At 52.1% G+C, this 14,421-nt stretch overlaps 1 protein-coding gene across 1 annotated transcript; it reads left to right on the top strand.

Annotated features, from left to right (window-relative positions):
- Rae1 (ribonucleic acid export 1) lies at positions 1-12,645 on the top strand. Its single transcript, XM_051185340.1, has 12 exons — positions 1-64; positions 1,953-2,047; positions 2,667-2,771; positions 4,318-4,410; positions 5,338-5,424; positions 6,058-6,144; positions 6,247-6,318; positions 7,341-7,448; positions 9,470-9,576; positions 9,652-9,727; positions 10,178-10,372; positions 12,250-12,645. Exons 2-12 carry the CDS (start codon positions 1,958-1,960, stop codon positions 12,334-12,336), a joined length of 1,107 nt encoding a protein of 368 aa, XP_051041297.1. The 5' UTR covers positions 1-64; positions 1,953-1,957; the 3' UTR covers positions 12,337-12,645.
- Positions 12,646-14,421: the final 1,776 nt, after the last annotated feature.

The following is a 14,421-nucleotide window of genomic DNA, read 5'->3' as shown; positions in this document are numbered from 1 at the left end:
GACACGGCTCTGGGGCCCGGGGTCCGCCGGCCGCGCCCCGTCCGCCCGCCCGGCGTCAGAACAGGTTCGTGGCTTCGCGCCCCGCCGCGCGCGCGACCCCCGGGCCTCCGCGCCCCGGCCGCGCCCCGGCCTCCCCGCAGCCGCGCGCGTGCGGCCCTCGGCCGGCCCTTGCCCCGTGCGCGTGCGCGTGCGCCGCCCGGGCCGCGGGGGTGGGGACAGGTGAGGGCGGCGGGCGCGGCTGCGGCGAGCCCTGACGGAGGCCCGCGGCCGGGGCGCGCACCGGGGAGCGGAGGCCCCGAGTTCAAGACCGTCCTGAGCTAGCGCGGGCTGCGCGAGGCTGTGGCAGAGAGCCCGAGAAGGCGCCGCCGCGGGGCGGTTTGGGCTGGGGAGGCGGCCCCGCCGGGTCGCTGCTCTCCCGTGCACACACCCACACGGTGACAGATAAAACAGACCTTACTAGACAGAGGAGCTTGCTGTGTGTGACTGAGGGGGCTTGGTTTCACAGCGTTTCTGGTGGAAAGGCGGGAAAGTAAAGACTTAACCCACGTCCCCACGGCACACAGCTGTGCAGGGACCCCTCCCTCCCTCCCTCCCTGCCTGCCTTCGCTGGCCCTGCAAGCAGGAAGCCCGTGAGTCAGTGCATCCCTACAGGTATGTACAGGCAGGCTGTAGTCAAACAACACTGGGCCGGCTCCACAGTCGGTTCCTCAGATGTGAATGTGCTGACTGTGGCTCCCACCTCCCGTCATAAAGCCGGCAGAATGCAAATGCGGTCCCAAAATTCCTTGCAGTTTCCCTTCATTGGCAAGTGGACTGATCAGGTGTTGCTTCCCTTTGGAAAACTGACTGCCTTGGTAGATTTCTGAGTGTAAAAACCTGCCAGCTATTAACAGTTTGAAGTGTTACCTAAGCACATGTGAGTCTTGAGTTGGTAGTGCACAGATGGTTTCCTTTGGAAACAACTGTTTATTGCATTCTGCATGTGCTAGACCATGCAAATGTTTTTCGCTTCTTTAAACAGGTTCTCTTGTAGACTAGACTGGCTTCAGACTTGCTGTATAATTAGGAATGGCCTGATCCTCCTGACAGTTCCATCCCAAGTACTGAGATCCATGTGTCGCGTCACTAGGCTGACCACAACCTCTTTCTGCATTACTTGTTTGTTATCATGTGCCTGGGCATGCACACCACAGCCCACCCATGGTGCTCAGATCCTGCGGGTCTCCGGGCTTGTCCACCTTGTGTGGCTACTGCCTGAGCACCGGCCACTTGGCATAACTTAGATCTCAGAGCAGCCCTGGGGAAGGAGCAGTGGTCTCTCTGTGCAGCGCGATGGGCCTGGGAGACGGTGCTGTTGAGGAAAAGCCCGGTGGTGCTGAGGCTTCTTCAGGTCCTAAGAAGAGACTGTGGGCCCGTGGGAGGGCTGGTGGCTGTTCCTAGGGAGCTTCGTGTAGACCTTGAGCTAGGAGGAGGGAAGGGAGCTCCCAAGAGGGGACCCTGAGCTCAGGACGACCATCTGCCTCCTGCTGGGTGCCTGGTGTGCAGCTGTCTCTGGGGAGAGAACTGCCCTTCCCTGGCAGCTGATGAAGATGCTGAAACAGGTCTGCGCTTGTGCCTCAGTGCTGGTAAGGGCATCGTTTCAATAGTTCCAGGGGCTAAAACTGTCCTAAAAAGTAGGGTGTGTTCGTGAGGCCGTATCAGTGTAGCCCTAACTGTCCTCACTTTGTAGAGCAGGCTGGCCTCAGCCTCAGAGCTCCTCCCTCTGCCTGAGCGTGGGATTATACTCTGATAGGCAGAAAGACTCCCTTTATTAGACAGTCTGCTTGCTGCATTTTTAAATCTCTGCTGAAGAGCAAGGCCTGGCTTAACGTCAGAGTGTGCTCATCCCTCTGCGATGTGCACTCTTCCCTAAGAAGGGCCTGTCCTAACATCTTCCACCTTGTGTTTTACAGCCAACATGAGTCTGTTTGGATCAGCCTCTGGATTTGGGACTGGTGGGACCAGCATGTTTGGGAGCACAACCACAGATAATCACAACCCTATGAAGGTATCAATCACCCAGCCCCTTTTTACGGCATGTAAAAAGAGCAGGCCGTGTGTCCTATACTGCTGACAGCTGGAGAGGCAGAGAGCCTGGGAGCCTCCTGTGGGGTGCAGAGAAGTGGGGTGGGGGTCTCTGGCTGGCCTAGGAATGGCCTGAGGGATGAAATTGAGACACATTGCAGCACAGCACTCGTCCTCCGCAGGCTTAGCACCCTGTCCTCACTTCCAGCTTGCCACAGCTGTCCAGGGCCAGCGGAGACCAGCAGCAGACACAGACCTAAACCACAGCTGCCTCACTGGCTGCTTCTGCATAATTTTAGTGTGGCTGTCAGAGCAGTTCTGCAGAATGTACTATTTTCTGTTTGCATAGCAGGGAAGGAGGACTCGACCAAACAATTGGAGTAGGAAGGGGCCACCTCGTGCAGATACTGCCTCACGTTTCTAAGCCAGCAGCTCTAGTATTTTCCCTGACCTGTCTGTCGTACCTGTTTTTGATCAGTGAGGAAGGGTCAGATCCAGTTAGCTCTCATGGCAAGGAGAGATGTGCCCCAGGGGTTTGGTGAGAAAGGAGACTGCCTTGTGGTGATGATGTGTGAATTTTAACTCTGGCCTTCCCTTCCCAGGACATCGAAGTAACGTCTTCTCCTGATGATAGCATCGGTTGTCTGTCTTTCAGCCCTCCAACCTTACCAGGGAATTTCCTTATTGCAGGATCGTGGGCTAATGATGTAAGTGCCTATCAGGCAACTGCCGGCTAGTGACGGTAGCTTCCCTTTCAGCTCCATTGCGAGTGAGTCGAGGCTAAGACTTATATGTGGCCATCTTAAGACATGGTGTAGAAGGTGTGTGTCCTAAATGGCAGCGCCACAGCCAGGCACAGCCCAAAGGTTCCCCTTTCCTGACTCAACTACACTATTTATACTGTGTGTTTGGGGGTGTTGTTGTTTGGTTGGTTTTTTGTTTCGTTTGAGACAGGGTTTCTCTGTGTAGACCTGGCTGTCCTGGAACTTGCTCTGTAGACCAGGCAGGCCTAGAACCCCGAGTTCTGCCTGCCTCTGTCCCCAGGTGCTAGAATAACAGGGCAGATTCTCCATACCCACTAATTAGTTCATTGGGCACTTTGTACACTGATCTCAGTGAGTAAATGAGGGAGAGGTGAGGGCTCTGGTGGGAAAGGGGCATGGATGTCAGGAGGCGGCTCACAGCAGTCAAGTTAGGGAAAAGAAGCAGCTTTGAGCCCTAGTATGGGGGACAAGCTTCAGGACGGAGCTTCACGTGGGAGCGTGTGAAACTGGGACACAGATCTGCACAGCTAAACTTGGTGCCCTCAGGACCGGGACTGCAGCCCTAGAAGCGGAGCGCTCACATGGGGTGTGTGGGGCTCTGCGTCCCATTCCCAACACCACAGAAACCCAAGCTTAAGGGCCGTGCTTAGGGAAAGATTCCAAACTGGCCTGCAGCAGTGAGGATGGGGGGGGACGAGACAGATGTCAAGGTGGACACGCTTATTTTACTCATTTCACTTGCTGCTTTAAAATGCTAGAAGAAAACCAGATTTGGTGGCACACACCTGCTATCCTACCCTGAAGGGTGGGCCAGGAGGGTCACAAGTTCAGGGTCATCCTCTGCTTCATAGTGAGTTAATGAAGTTAGAAGTTAGACAGGGTGAGAATACAGGTGAGCAGAGCTGCAAGCACAAGCGTGAGGAGGCATAGGGTCACACCGCGCGTCCTCTGGCTGTCCTGGTTTGTTTCGTATGATGTGTGGGCATTGGAGGAAGACTAAATGCACACAGAACTTAAGTGGTTCTCTATAGTGGAATTTATTTTTTCCTCTGCAAAATGATGGCACTTCTGGAAGCCTGGGTAGCTGCTGAGCAAGCTGCAGTGTTAGGTGTGAGCTGCAGGGTTAGGTGTGAGCTGCAGTGTTGGGTGTGAGCTGCAGGGTTAGGTGTGAGCTGCAGTGTTGGGTGTGAGCTGCAGGGTTAGGTGTGAGCTGCAGTGTTGGGTGTGAGCTGCAGGGTTAGGTGTGAGCTGCAGTGTTGGGTGTGAGCTGCAGGGTTAGGTGTGAGCTGCAGGGTTTGTTAGGTGTGAGCTGCAGGGTTTGTTAGGTGTGAGCAGTAGGAAGTGAGCCGCTTGCTTGTACCTCTATCTTGGTTTGCTCTTCAAGTTAGTAGCTGGATTGATTTAGAAGCCTGCAGTAAAGTGTAGTAGGTGTGTACACATCAGATAACAGGAACCCCTCTGTTCTTATTAATCTGTCTTGTTCTTACAGGTTCGCTGCTGGGAAGTACAAGACAGCGGGCAGACCATCCCAAAAGCCCAGCAGATGCACACAGGGCCAGTGCTCGATGTCTGCTGGAGTGATGTATGTCTTTCTTTTGTTTTTTGAGGCAGGGTCTGTATTAGTTACTTTTCTACTGCTGTGACAAAACACCATGGCACTAAGAAAGTGCGTAATTAAACCTATGGCTTTAGAGGGTTGGGATCCGTGATAACAGAGCAAAGGCGTGTGCAGCGGGAATAGCTGACAGGTTCCCGTCTTGATCTGCAGGTGGGGGGCACAAACCCTGAGGGTGACTTGAAACTTCAAGTGCAACAGCCCTGGGGCTCGAGCTCAGCCAAACCCCATAGGGGCTCAGTGCAGCGCTGGCTGCCACAGAACTCAGAGGTCTACGGGCCTCCGAGCTCCCATACCTCAGCAAAGATTGAGTTGTGGCCGTGTTGAAGTATTGGAACCTATCAGGATTTCAGGTTCACCGTATTGGCCCTGTGGCCTGAATGTTTTCTATGGGGATTCTGCATTTCTGAATATTCATACAGGATTTATTACTTCTCATGTCCTGTCCTTAGAGGCAGAAGGTCCCTTCCCCCCTTTCTGGGTACGCATGTAGTGGGTAAGAGCTCTGTGATAAGTGTGCCCAGCCTCACATTCTAAGGCTTTTTGTTTGTTTTGTTTTGTTTGTTTTGTTTGAGAGACAGGGTTTCTCTGTGTAGTTTTGGCTGTCCCAGAACTAGCTCTGTTGACTAGGCTGGCCTCAAACTCAGAGATCTGTCTACCTCTGCCTCCCATATGCTGGAATTAAAGGCGTGCTGCACCTCCACCATTGGGGGCCACTTGATTTCTTAGAGACCCTGTTCCTATGTGAGCTCCTAGTAATCAGTTTCTAGTTGTGTGTATTACAAGACCAGTTTGCTGTGTGCTAGTTCTTCAATAATAGCAAAATACAATGCAGAGCAGACTTGTGACCCAGGTGTCGGCTGCTATGGAAAGTTAACTTTCGCTTTATTTTAGGATGGGAGCAAAGTCTTCACAGCATCGTGTGATAAAACAGCCAAGATGTGGGACCTGAACAGCAACCAGGCCATCCAGATAGCACAGGTGAGAAGCCTCTGGGTAGGCTCACGAGACACACAGTACTGAAGCTCTGTAACATGTACATAGCATGATTTTGTAAGCACTCTGATTTGTACTAATATTTTGCAGAGCACTTTGCCACAAGTCTCCCATGTACATACAGGCGGTGACGAGAGTTAGTGATAGTAAAAATCTGTAAAAAGACGAGTATAGGCGGTCCTTGACACATTTGACATTCCCGTGCCCGTGTGCTACCATTCAGTGAGTGTTGGTTGCTTACCATGTGCCCGGCAGTGTTGTTGGGTTAGAAGGACACCCATGTGCCCGTGGAGCATTTCCCCCCTTTGGGGCAGAAGGCTGCTTCTCAGTGTGGAGACAGACAAGGGTAGTAGTGGCGGTGCCAGAGGCTACTGCAGTTGGAGGGCAGGGAGTCTTCTGACATGGTTTCACAGCGCCTGAACTGAAGCACCGCCCAGCCCGATAGATGCATGCCAGTGAACAGTTAGGACAGAGCGCAGCTGCAAGCACTGAGACGCTCTCTGATTCTGCTCTTGTTGAATGTAGCTGTAGTTGATTATGTCAGTTCCTTTGAATTTCCACAACTAGAGCTATTGTGCTGGTTGCTCAAGTGTCTCCCTGGTTTTTGTCTTTTAAAAGCATGATGCTCCTGTTAAGACCATACATTGGATCAAAGCCCCAAACTACAGCTGTGTGATGACAGGGAGCTGGGATAAGACCCTGAAGGTATGCTGTGTGGTTGAGGGGTTGTACGCCGTCAAGATGGGTGTGGGTCCATGCGGCATCAGCCCCCAGCAGTCTCTTACTGCTGCTCCTCTTGGCTTTCAGTTTTGGGATACCCGGTCGTCAAATCCTATGATGGTCCTGCAACTCCCTGAGCGCTGTTACTGTGCAGATGTCGTAAGTAAAGAGTCTCACTTCCTTCCCAACTGCTGAGCAAGTGCTGCTCTCTGTGGCCTCCTGCGGCTTGTAGGTGATCTAAACCCTCATCTTGGACAAGATGTTGGGCTGCCTTTGTCCAGAAGTACTAAGGCCTGAGTTTTGGGTGTTTTTATTTTTTGTTTTCCTTGGGACAGGAGATGAAAGTGCTGGACTTGTGGTCATTTGTTCATGTGCCACCAACCACCTGTTCTCCCTCGTGTGGGGAGACGGCATGGTGTGATGGTAAAAGGATGCAGGGAGATCGTGTGTGTGGTTCTCATCTGAGTGACTGCCTGAGTGCGATGGAAATGGAAGCGCTTTCTCCGTGTCTTTACCTAAGTCTTGGGGTTTTATTATAACTCCCTGGGTAATTCCACAGTAAAGATACCCATCTTGAGAAAAGTGTGTGGTGGGAGCTGACACTCACAAACTGTATGTAGAAACATACCTGACCGAGCATGTTTGCCCATGCCTGTAATTCTAGTTCTCAGGGCAGAGGCAACACAATCTCCAGTAGTTCTAGGCCAGCCTGCTCTACAGCTCGAGTTCCAGGCCAGCAAGGGCTCACACATGAGACCCTGTCTCAGAAAAGAAACAAACACCTGGTACTTAAAAACACACTGAAATACAGGCCATTACCACATGCGGGGTGGAAATGACTGCCGTTCGTTCTCACTAGCGCAGTGTCCACATTTTATAGTGTAGAAACTGCAAAGGATGTGAGAGCAAAGGCCCGGACTGTGGTGCGCAGGCTGTATACCATTGAGAGGGCCAGGGTCCAAGATGCCAGCCTGTGCTGTTAGCAAAACCAGTAACAACGAAACCCAAGCATCCCCACCAGCCAGAGTGACACAGGTATGTGTGAGTACTCTGCTTACAGGTGTGGCGTCTGCTTCCACAAACACATTGATACCCTGGGCTATTAAACTTTCCACACATTAGGGTTTTGTGACTAAAATGCTGTCATCGTGTCAAGTGTGTATCTTTCTTCTGTTTCCTAGATCTACCCGATGGCTGTGGTGGCCACTGCAGAGAGAGGCCTGATTGTCTACCAGTTGGAGAATCAGCCTTCTGAGTTCAGGAGGATAGAGTCCCCACTGAAACACCAGGTGGGAAGCCCCAGAGACCATTGAGAGACGTACATTAGCACCTGCTGCGTGCAAGATGGCGCTGATGTGGGAGGCACAGGTACACAGTACCTGCTTTGAGGAAGTGAATTTAAGAAACAAGCCCAGTTGTTTTGCATAAACACTTACCATCCATGGCGGAGCCAGACTTTCCTGTCCCTCAGAAGATCCCCAAGTGGCTTAGTGCTCCTGACTGCTCCCACTCAGCCCATCTGTGTGGACTAATTCTGCTGCTCCAGCTCAGCCCTATCCTGGCTGTAGGACTGCAAGGCCTCCTTCTGTCCCTGCTGGGTCTGTCCACACGTGCAGCGTCCCCTGACTCCTGTGGCCTTTTCAGGGACCTGACACAGTCCATCGCTAAGACTTCTCCAGCACTTCGCTGGAGTGAGCCCTTGTCTGGTTCATCCCGGGGAGCAAGCTGTCCTTGCCTCTTGAGAGCTGTCTACGGTACTTTCCCTTCACTGTTGAGAGCCGCCCTCCACACACCTCCCACTCTCCCTCTCCACTGAGTCCCTGTGGCATGCCATCAGGGATTCTCATGGGCACTGATAGCGCTGCCTCTGGAACACTGTGCCCTTGAAACTAGCGATCACTCTTAAGTCAGTTTTTGTTCCTTTCCCTTCTCAGCCATCAGGCTCCCTCAGATCCTTTCTCTCTTCCTGCCACCCCAGCCCCAAGTCTCCGTAGCAGTTACGTACAGTTTTATGCTATAATCTCTTGGACACAAACATAGGCAAAAGATAGATAACCCAGTAAAACCGCATCAAACAAGCTTCTGCATAGGAAGGAAGCGACTGGCAACAGAAAACCTACAGGGACCAGAGACTAGTGAGGAAATCTGTGTTGCTAAGGGGTGGCCTTTTAAGGGGTGTAAAGAACTTGTAGCAAAACTAATGACCCAATTAAAAACTTCCCCAAAGATAATGATGTGGCCAGCAGGTATGTGAGAAGGCAGTCGGTGTTTCTAATTACCCCAGGAGAACCCTCCAGACAACACTTCATACATGTTGGGCGGGGGTAGGGGTGCTGTTTTCAGAAAGTCAGAAGAGAGAAGATAGGCCTTAAGAAATGGCGCCATGGTTGAGAGCACTTGTGGCACAATAATCAGGACCTGAATGCAGACCCCAGCACTGTGACAAGATGGGCTGGGCTGACGCACACAGCAACCTCAGTGCTGAGGGAGGGGGCTGGAGATGGGGCCAGGGAAACTGCCTTAACACATAATACACACACAAAGTGAGAGCGAGCGGAGGAGATCTGACACCCTTCTGGTTCTTGTGCATTTACTCATGTGCCTGCATACGTGTGTGTGTGTGTGTGTGTGTGTGTGTGTGTGTGTGTGTGTGTGTGTACAAGAAATACAAAGTAAAAAAGCAAGTGCCAGGTGGTGGAGGGGCACACCTTTAATCCCAGCACTCAGGAGGCAGAGGCAGGAGGATCTCTGAGGTCATGCTGGTCTACAGAGAGTTCCAGAGCAGCCAGGGCTACACAGAGAAACCCTGTCTTGACAAACAAGAGGGTGTTGAAAACAGGCTTGTGATAGCCAGGTGAGTGGGGTGTTCACACCTAAAACAAACTAAGCCTGTCATTACATGGTGGATGAACTTAGGGACTACTATAGTAACTGCAGTTATCCAGGACAAAAGGACAGAACCTACCTGGATCCCCGTATATGTGATAGCCAAAGTACTGGCTTTGCTAGGTGTACCTGTGCAGGGTTCTCTGTAAGACGGCTGGTGTTACACCACTTCCTGGCTAGGGGAACAGGTCAGACATGGTGTCCAACCTAAAGGCTGCCTGCTCATCAAAGTGAGGCCCTGCTCTGAGGTAGCCCAGCTGCTGCGGCCCTTGAACTTGGAGGGTTATGCACAGAGAGGTCCAGAAGCTATAGAATGGTTAGAGAGTACTCTGGGCAGACAGACACACCTTCTATTTGAGTCATGGTTTTGGTTCTAAGCTTTACTTACATGGTGATAATGACCCCTCTTTTATTTTAACCACAGCATCGATGTGTGGCTATTTTTAAAGACAAACAGAACAAGCCGACTGGTTTTGCTCTGGGCAGTATTGAGGGCAGAGTTGCCATTCACTACATCAACCCTCCAAATCCGTAAGTGACTCTCGCTGCCTGGGATGCTCCTTCCAGTGGTTCTGAAAGGAAACTGAGATACCCTTTGCTTTTCAGAGCAAAAGACAACTTCACCTTCAAATGCCATCGATCCAACGGCACCAACACTTCAGCTCCTCAGGACATCTATGCAGTACGTTCGAGCAGTACTTCCTCTTGAAGAGACCACCCCCCCCACCCCGAACCAGACTTGGAGCTGGTTCTCCAAGTCATTGGAGCCAGAAGTCATAGAAGAGCCTGTGTTTGTGTTTGCAGACTTCAGTATTCCTTTACAAACCTGTTGACGGGCTCTGTTCTAGATGTGCTTGGAATAAGAGCTTGTGACACAGGGCATTGGCATTTTCTGCCTTCTGGGTGTCCATACAATTCCCACATAGAGTGATGTTTGAGAAATTTGTTTGCTGAAAGAAATCCCACATGCTTTCTGAGGTTGCTGCTTGGTGCAGCCAGTGGGTGCCAGGCGCCCTAGACAGCCTGGCTAAGGAGTGAAATGCACCTGTGTGTTTGGTTTCTGGACTTTAGCAGGGAGCTACATTGGCAGCAGCCTGGTTCTGCTTCTCACTGTGCATATCAACCTTTGCAGGTGAACGGAATTGCTTTCCATCCTGTCCATGGCACCCTTGCTACTGTGGGGTCTGACGGTAGGTTCAGCTTCTGGGACAAAGATGCCAGGACAAAGCTAAAGACTTCGGAGCAGTTAGATCAGCCCATAGCAGCATGTTGCTTCAATCACAACGGAAACATATTTGCCTATGCTTCCAGCTATGACTGGTCCAAGGTGAGAACTCCAAGCCAGCTCTGGGCCTGCCCTCCTTGGGTCTGGGGCCACAGGCCTTCATTTGAATTGTGAACTCCTCTCTGACGTGTGTGCCCTTAGCCAGGCCATTGCCACCTCCCTATAAGGGGAGGTAGCAGCCTAACTCTTGATATGGTGTTTAGTGTCATCTTTGATCAGATCTTTGCACAGTGGGAATGTTTTGTTATGGAGAGCCATCATGAGCTCCTCCCTGCTCTTGGACACAAAACCTAGGCATGCTGCAGGGTGGGCGGTCACCAAGGTGTTGTTCCGGTGGCATCAGTTTTGCATAGGGAGAGTAAGGAGCTGGCAGGGTTCTGGCAGCATCTTGAGGCATTGCATGTGGTGGAGTATGTAGTGTCTACTGGAGGAGACGCCTCCAGCTCGTTCCTCGTGGTTTCCACTTCTCTGCCCTTTGCTGCCCAGTGACTTTCCCCACTCACCCCTGCTTCTGATGGGTTCCCATCTGTCCCAACTTTTGTTGCATCCCGCCTACCCCACACAAGTTCTACACCATTTCTCTGCACTGTTCTCTCTCTGCCTTTGCCAGAGAGTGCACACGTGCCAGCCTTGGAGAAGCCTGCACAGCACTATCGTGGAGAAACAAGGATCAGGGAAAACAGATGGGATGAATAGATGTTTATTCAGTGAGAAATAGCTTACAACACGGACAGATACCCGCCAGCAGTTCCTGCTCCAAGGATGCCTCTGGGTGCTCTCTTGTCCCCAGCCAGGAAGCGAGAGAGCTCCCAGGTCCCCCACCCCAGACCTAGTTCTCCAGGTCACTTCACACCCAGTGGGCGTGGTCGGTGCCACAGGTGGGAGCATGGTGAATATCTCACTACACAGCACCACCTTTCTGGGGATCCATCCCATGTGTACACACTAGCTGAGTGCTGAGGTGTGCTCTGTTCCTGTCCTCGTCAGCCCTGTAAGCCTCCTTTCTGTTTGATCGCTGCTTTAGCTCTACTCCTATTGCTGCTTGAGGCTTCCTCTGCAGGCTGCTCCTGCCATCTTGCCAGGCTGAGGCCCGAGTGGAAGCAGGGTAGCACCCTCATGGCAGCTAATAATTGTCTATTGCTCTGGTTCCAGGGCATCTGATGCCCTCTCCTGACCACTGTGGGCATGTGGTGAACATACAATGTTCAGACATGCATGGCCATACACACATGTAAGCAGCCTTTCAAAAACAAAAGTAACTGCATTTTGCCATGAGTGGTGGTTCACACTACAGTGCAGCAGAGGGTCACAGAGTCTGAGTGGCTTGACAAGACCGTCCTCACACTTGGTGTAGGCTGTGTGAGCTCTGTGGCATCATGCTTGCTTGCATTGTGGCAAGGCCCTTGGTTCAGTCCCCAGCATCACCACAGAAAAGGCCTGCATTCAACCATGAGCCTCAGAGCACTTAACACAGTAACCTGGAAAAGGAGATGCTCACTCCCGAGTCCTGATGGGAGCCACAGCACTGGGGAGGCAGAGGCAGGCGGGCTCTATTAGTTCAAGACCAGCCTGGTCTACATAAGTGAGGTCCAGAGAGGGGCTTTGGTACAGAGCCCATCTTTACCCACACCCACTGATGCTCCTAGACTTCTGCTCTCCTGGGAGCTGTCCCCTCTATGAATACCCAGGTCAGGGCTAATGTCAAGCCTGGGACCCTGAGGGCCAGGAGAAGACTGTAGGAAAGGCCACCCTTGGCAGGCAGGACTGGCAGCCAGGCCCGGGCTTTCTGCTTCCTAGGGGAAGAGCTCAGGTATAACAGAACTGTTACTCTGCATTTTCAGGGCAGGACTTGTGACCGTAGCTGTTGCCTGTAATACTAAGGTCATTGGAGGGTTTTTTCTTTTTCTTCCTTTTTTTAGGGACACGAGTTTTATAATCCCCAAAAGAAAAATTACATTTTCCTGCGTAACGCAGCTGAAGAGCTAAAGCCGAGGAATAAGAAGTAGTGGCCTGAAGCGGAGGCTGTGGGGGTTTCCTGCCCACAGCACATCATCTCTGCCCAAACTTGGGCCCCAGCTGCGGGTGGCCTGCAGTCCTGGATGTGGCCCTCCACCCCTGAGGGACTGGCATTGTTGAGTGGTCAGCCCAGCATCCCGGGATGCTGTCCCTGCGTCCCACTCCCTGCTGCACTGCCCTGGGACTAAGGGGGCTGAAATTCTCAGTTCAGTCTTACGGACATTGTGTTGTCCAGCAGTGTGTGTTAGACTGTTGATGAGCCCTGTACTGTGTTTTATAATAAAATATTTTGAAGATGGCCTGTTGATTCCCTTCTCCCTCTCCCATCTGCGGTCGGTGCTGGGTTCCAAGTTTGTTTCCACATTGTTTGTCAGCCCCTTGAGAAGCTGTGTGAGCTGTACACTGCCCCTGCCGCGAGTTGGGGGAAGGCGCTGTCGTGATGTTACCTTTCCCAGCACTGCAGGTTCACCACACCTCTCAGCACACACAAGAAGGGCACACTCCTGGTCCCGAACACTCAGCCTAAGGCAGAAATTGGGACCCTGTCTCAAATACAAGTCAGAGAGGGCCGGGATGGTCTCGGTGTTAAAGAGTGCTGAGCCGCCACATAAGCCGTCACTGACTGTTGTGTCTGCTCTGGGTTTCTCACCATTACCAATGTGTTTGACATGCAGAAAGCTGTGTGTGTTTAAAGTACATAGTGGCCTCTGTGAGGAGGTAAATTTACTCCCTTCTGCAAGTGTTGGCTGTGGAGAGAGGACTATATCCTGGTGGAGAACCAGGAGCTCTGGAGAAGGGCAGGCAGGGGCTGAATCCCCATGGTTCTGCCTAGCCAGAGGAGCTGGAAGAGGGATAGTATTCAGCTCAGGAACTCAAGTGTTTGGTTTCATTTCCTGTTGCTGTGAGGAAACACGCTGACAAAAGCTACTTAGGTGAGAAAAGGTTATTTTAGCTCACAGTTCTAAGTTACGGTCCATCATGGCAGGGATCTAAGGAAGTCACAGCAGCAAGAGCGTGAGGGAGTTGATCATGGCACATCTGCAATCATAGAAACCGGGCAGATCTCTGAGCTTGAGGCCAGCCTGGTCTGTAGGCCTGTTACATGGAGTCACCATGTCCCCCCAGAAACAAACAGGTATGCGCATGTCTGAGCTCAACATTCACAGCTCAAAACCCCCTACGTAGGGAATGGTGCTCCCACAGTAGGCAGGCAGGTCGTCTCATATCAATTAACATAACCAGGATAATGCTCACAGCCGACTTAATCCAGAGACTCCCTCCCGAAATTTCCAGGTGATGGCAGATTGTGTCAAACTCGAAAAGTTAACTGTCACATCATAGGAACCAGACTTAAACAGCGTGGTCCCTCTGTCAGAACAGCTGGCCTTCTGGTTCTACATTGAAGACTCAAGGGGTGAGAAGCAGCCTGGAACGTGCTGGTGTGAGGACAGCTCTCCCACAGTCCCCGCCACGAAAGGACCTGACTATGAGCCAACCAGGAGCAACCTGGGTAACCCAGAGACCCATAAGTGGATCAGAGAGCAGCAGAGCCCTCGAGAGCCAGTGGAACAAGAACAGCGCTCTGGAGCCTGCAGAGCGCCAGAGTGGCTGGCACTTGCTGGTCAAGGAGCAAGGGCTCTGCCTGGAGGTGCCATGGCCTTTCTCAGGCAGACCCTTGGGCTCCAGGATGGTGACAGGATAGGGGGCTATGTGCCTGGGTGTGCGACAGTTGGTAAGAACAGCCACAGGCCCTGGGAGAAGGGCCCAGTGGCCCAGGGTCATCTGTGTACGTGAGGCAGCTCCAGCATGCTCAGCTGTACCTGTGCCTTGGAGGCCAGGAGAAGCAAGGGGCTGCAGCTGTCACCAACAGCTGGACGTGGTGCCACCAGCTGTCCCCATTACAATGTCAGTGTGAAAGCACATGCATACCTACATCACACCATTAATGTGAAATAGGAATGTGAATTTAATATGAAATAGTAATGTGAGGTTGGTATTAATATAATAGCTGAATATAATTTTTGAGACAGGATCTCATGTAGCCCAGGCTCTTTGAACTTGCTATGTCAATGAAG

The sequence above is a fragment of the Phodopus roborovskii genome, unplaced genomic scaffold (genome assembly GCF_943737965.1).
Source record: "Phodopus roborovskii unplaced genomic scaffold, PHOROB, whole genome shotgun sequence".
NCBI lineage: Eukaryota > Metazoa > Chordata > Mammalia > Rodentia > Cricetidae > Phodopus > Phodopus roborovskii.
The sequence above is the reverse complement of the archived record's forward strand: the minus strand, read 5'-3'. Positions and strand labels throughout refer to the sequence as shown.

What these genes read in the sequence shown, in the direction of transcription:
- Rae1 (XM_051185340.1), top strand. Translation starts at nt 1,958, where the DNA reads ATGAGTCTGTTTGGATCAGCCTCTGGATTTGGGACTGGTGGGACCAGC. An exon ending in AGTCCCCACTGAAACACCAG is followed by an intron (nt 7,449 to 9,469) that starts GTGGGAAGCCCC and finishes TTTTAACCACAG; the next exon opens with CATCGATGTGTGGCTATTTT. An exon ending in CCAGCTATGACTGGTCCAAG is followed by an intron (nt 10,373 to 12,249) that starts GTGAGAACTCCA and finishes TCCTTTTTTTAG; the next exon opens with GGACACGAGTTTTATAATCC.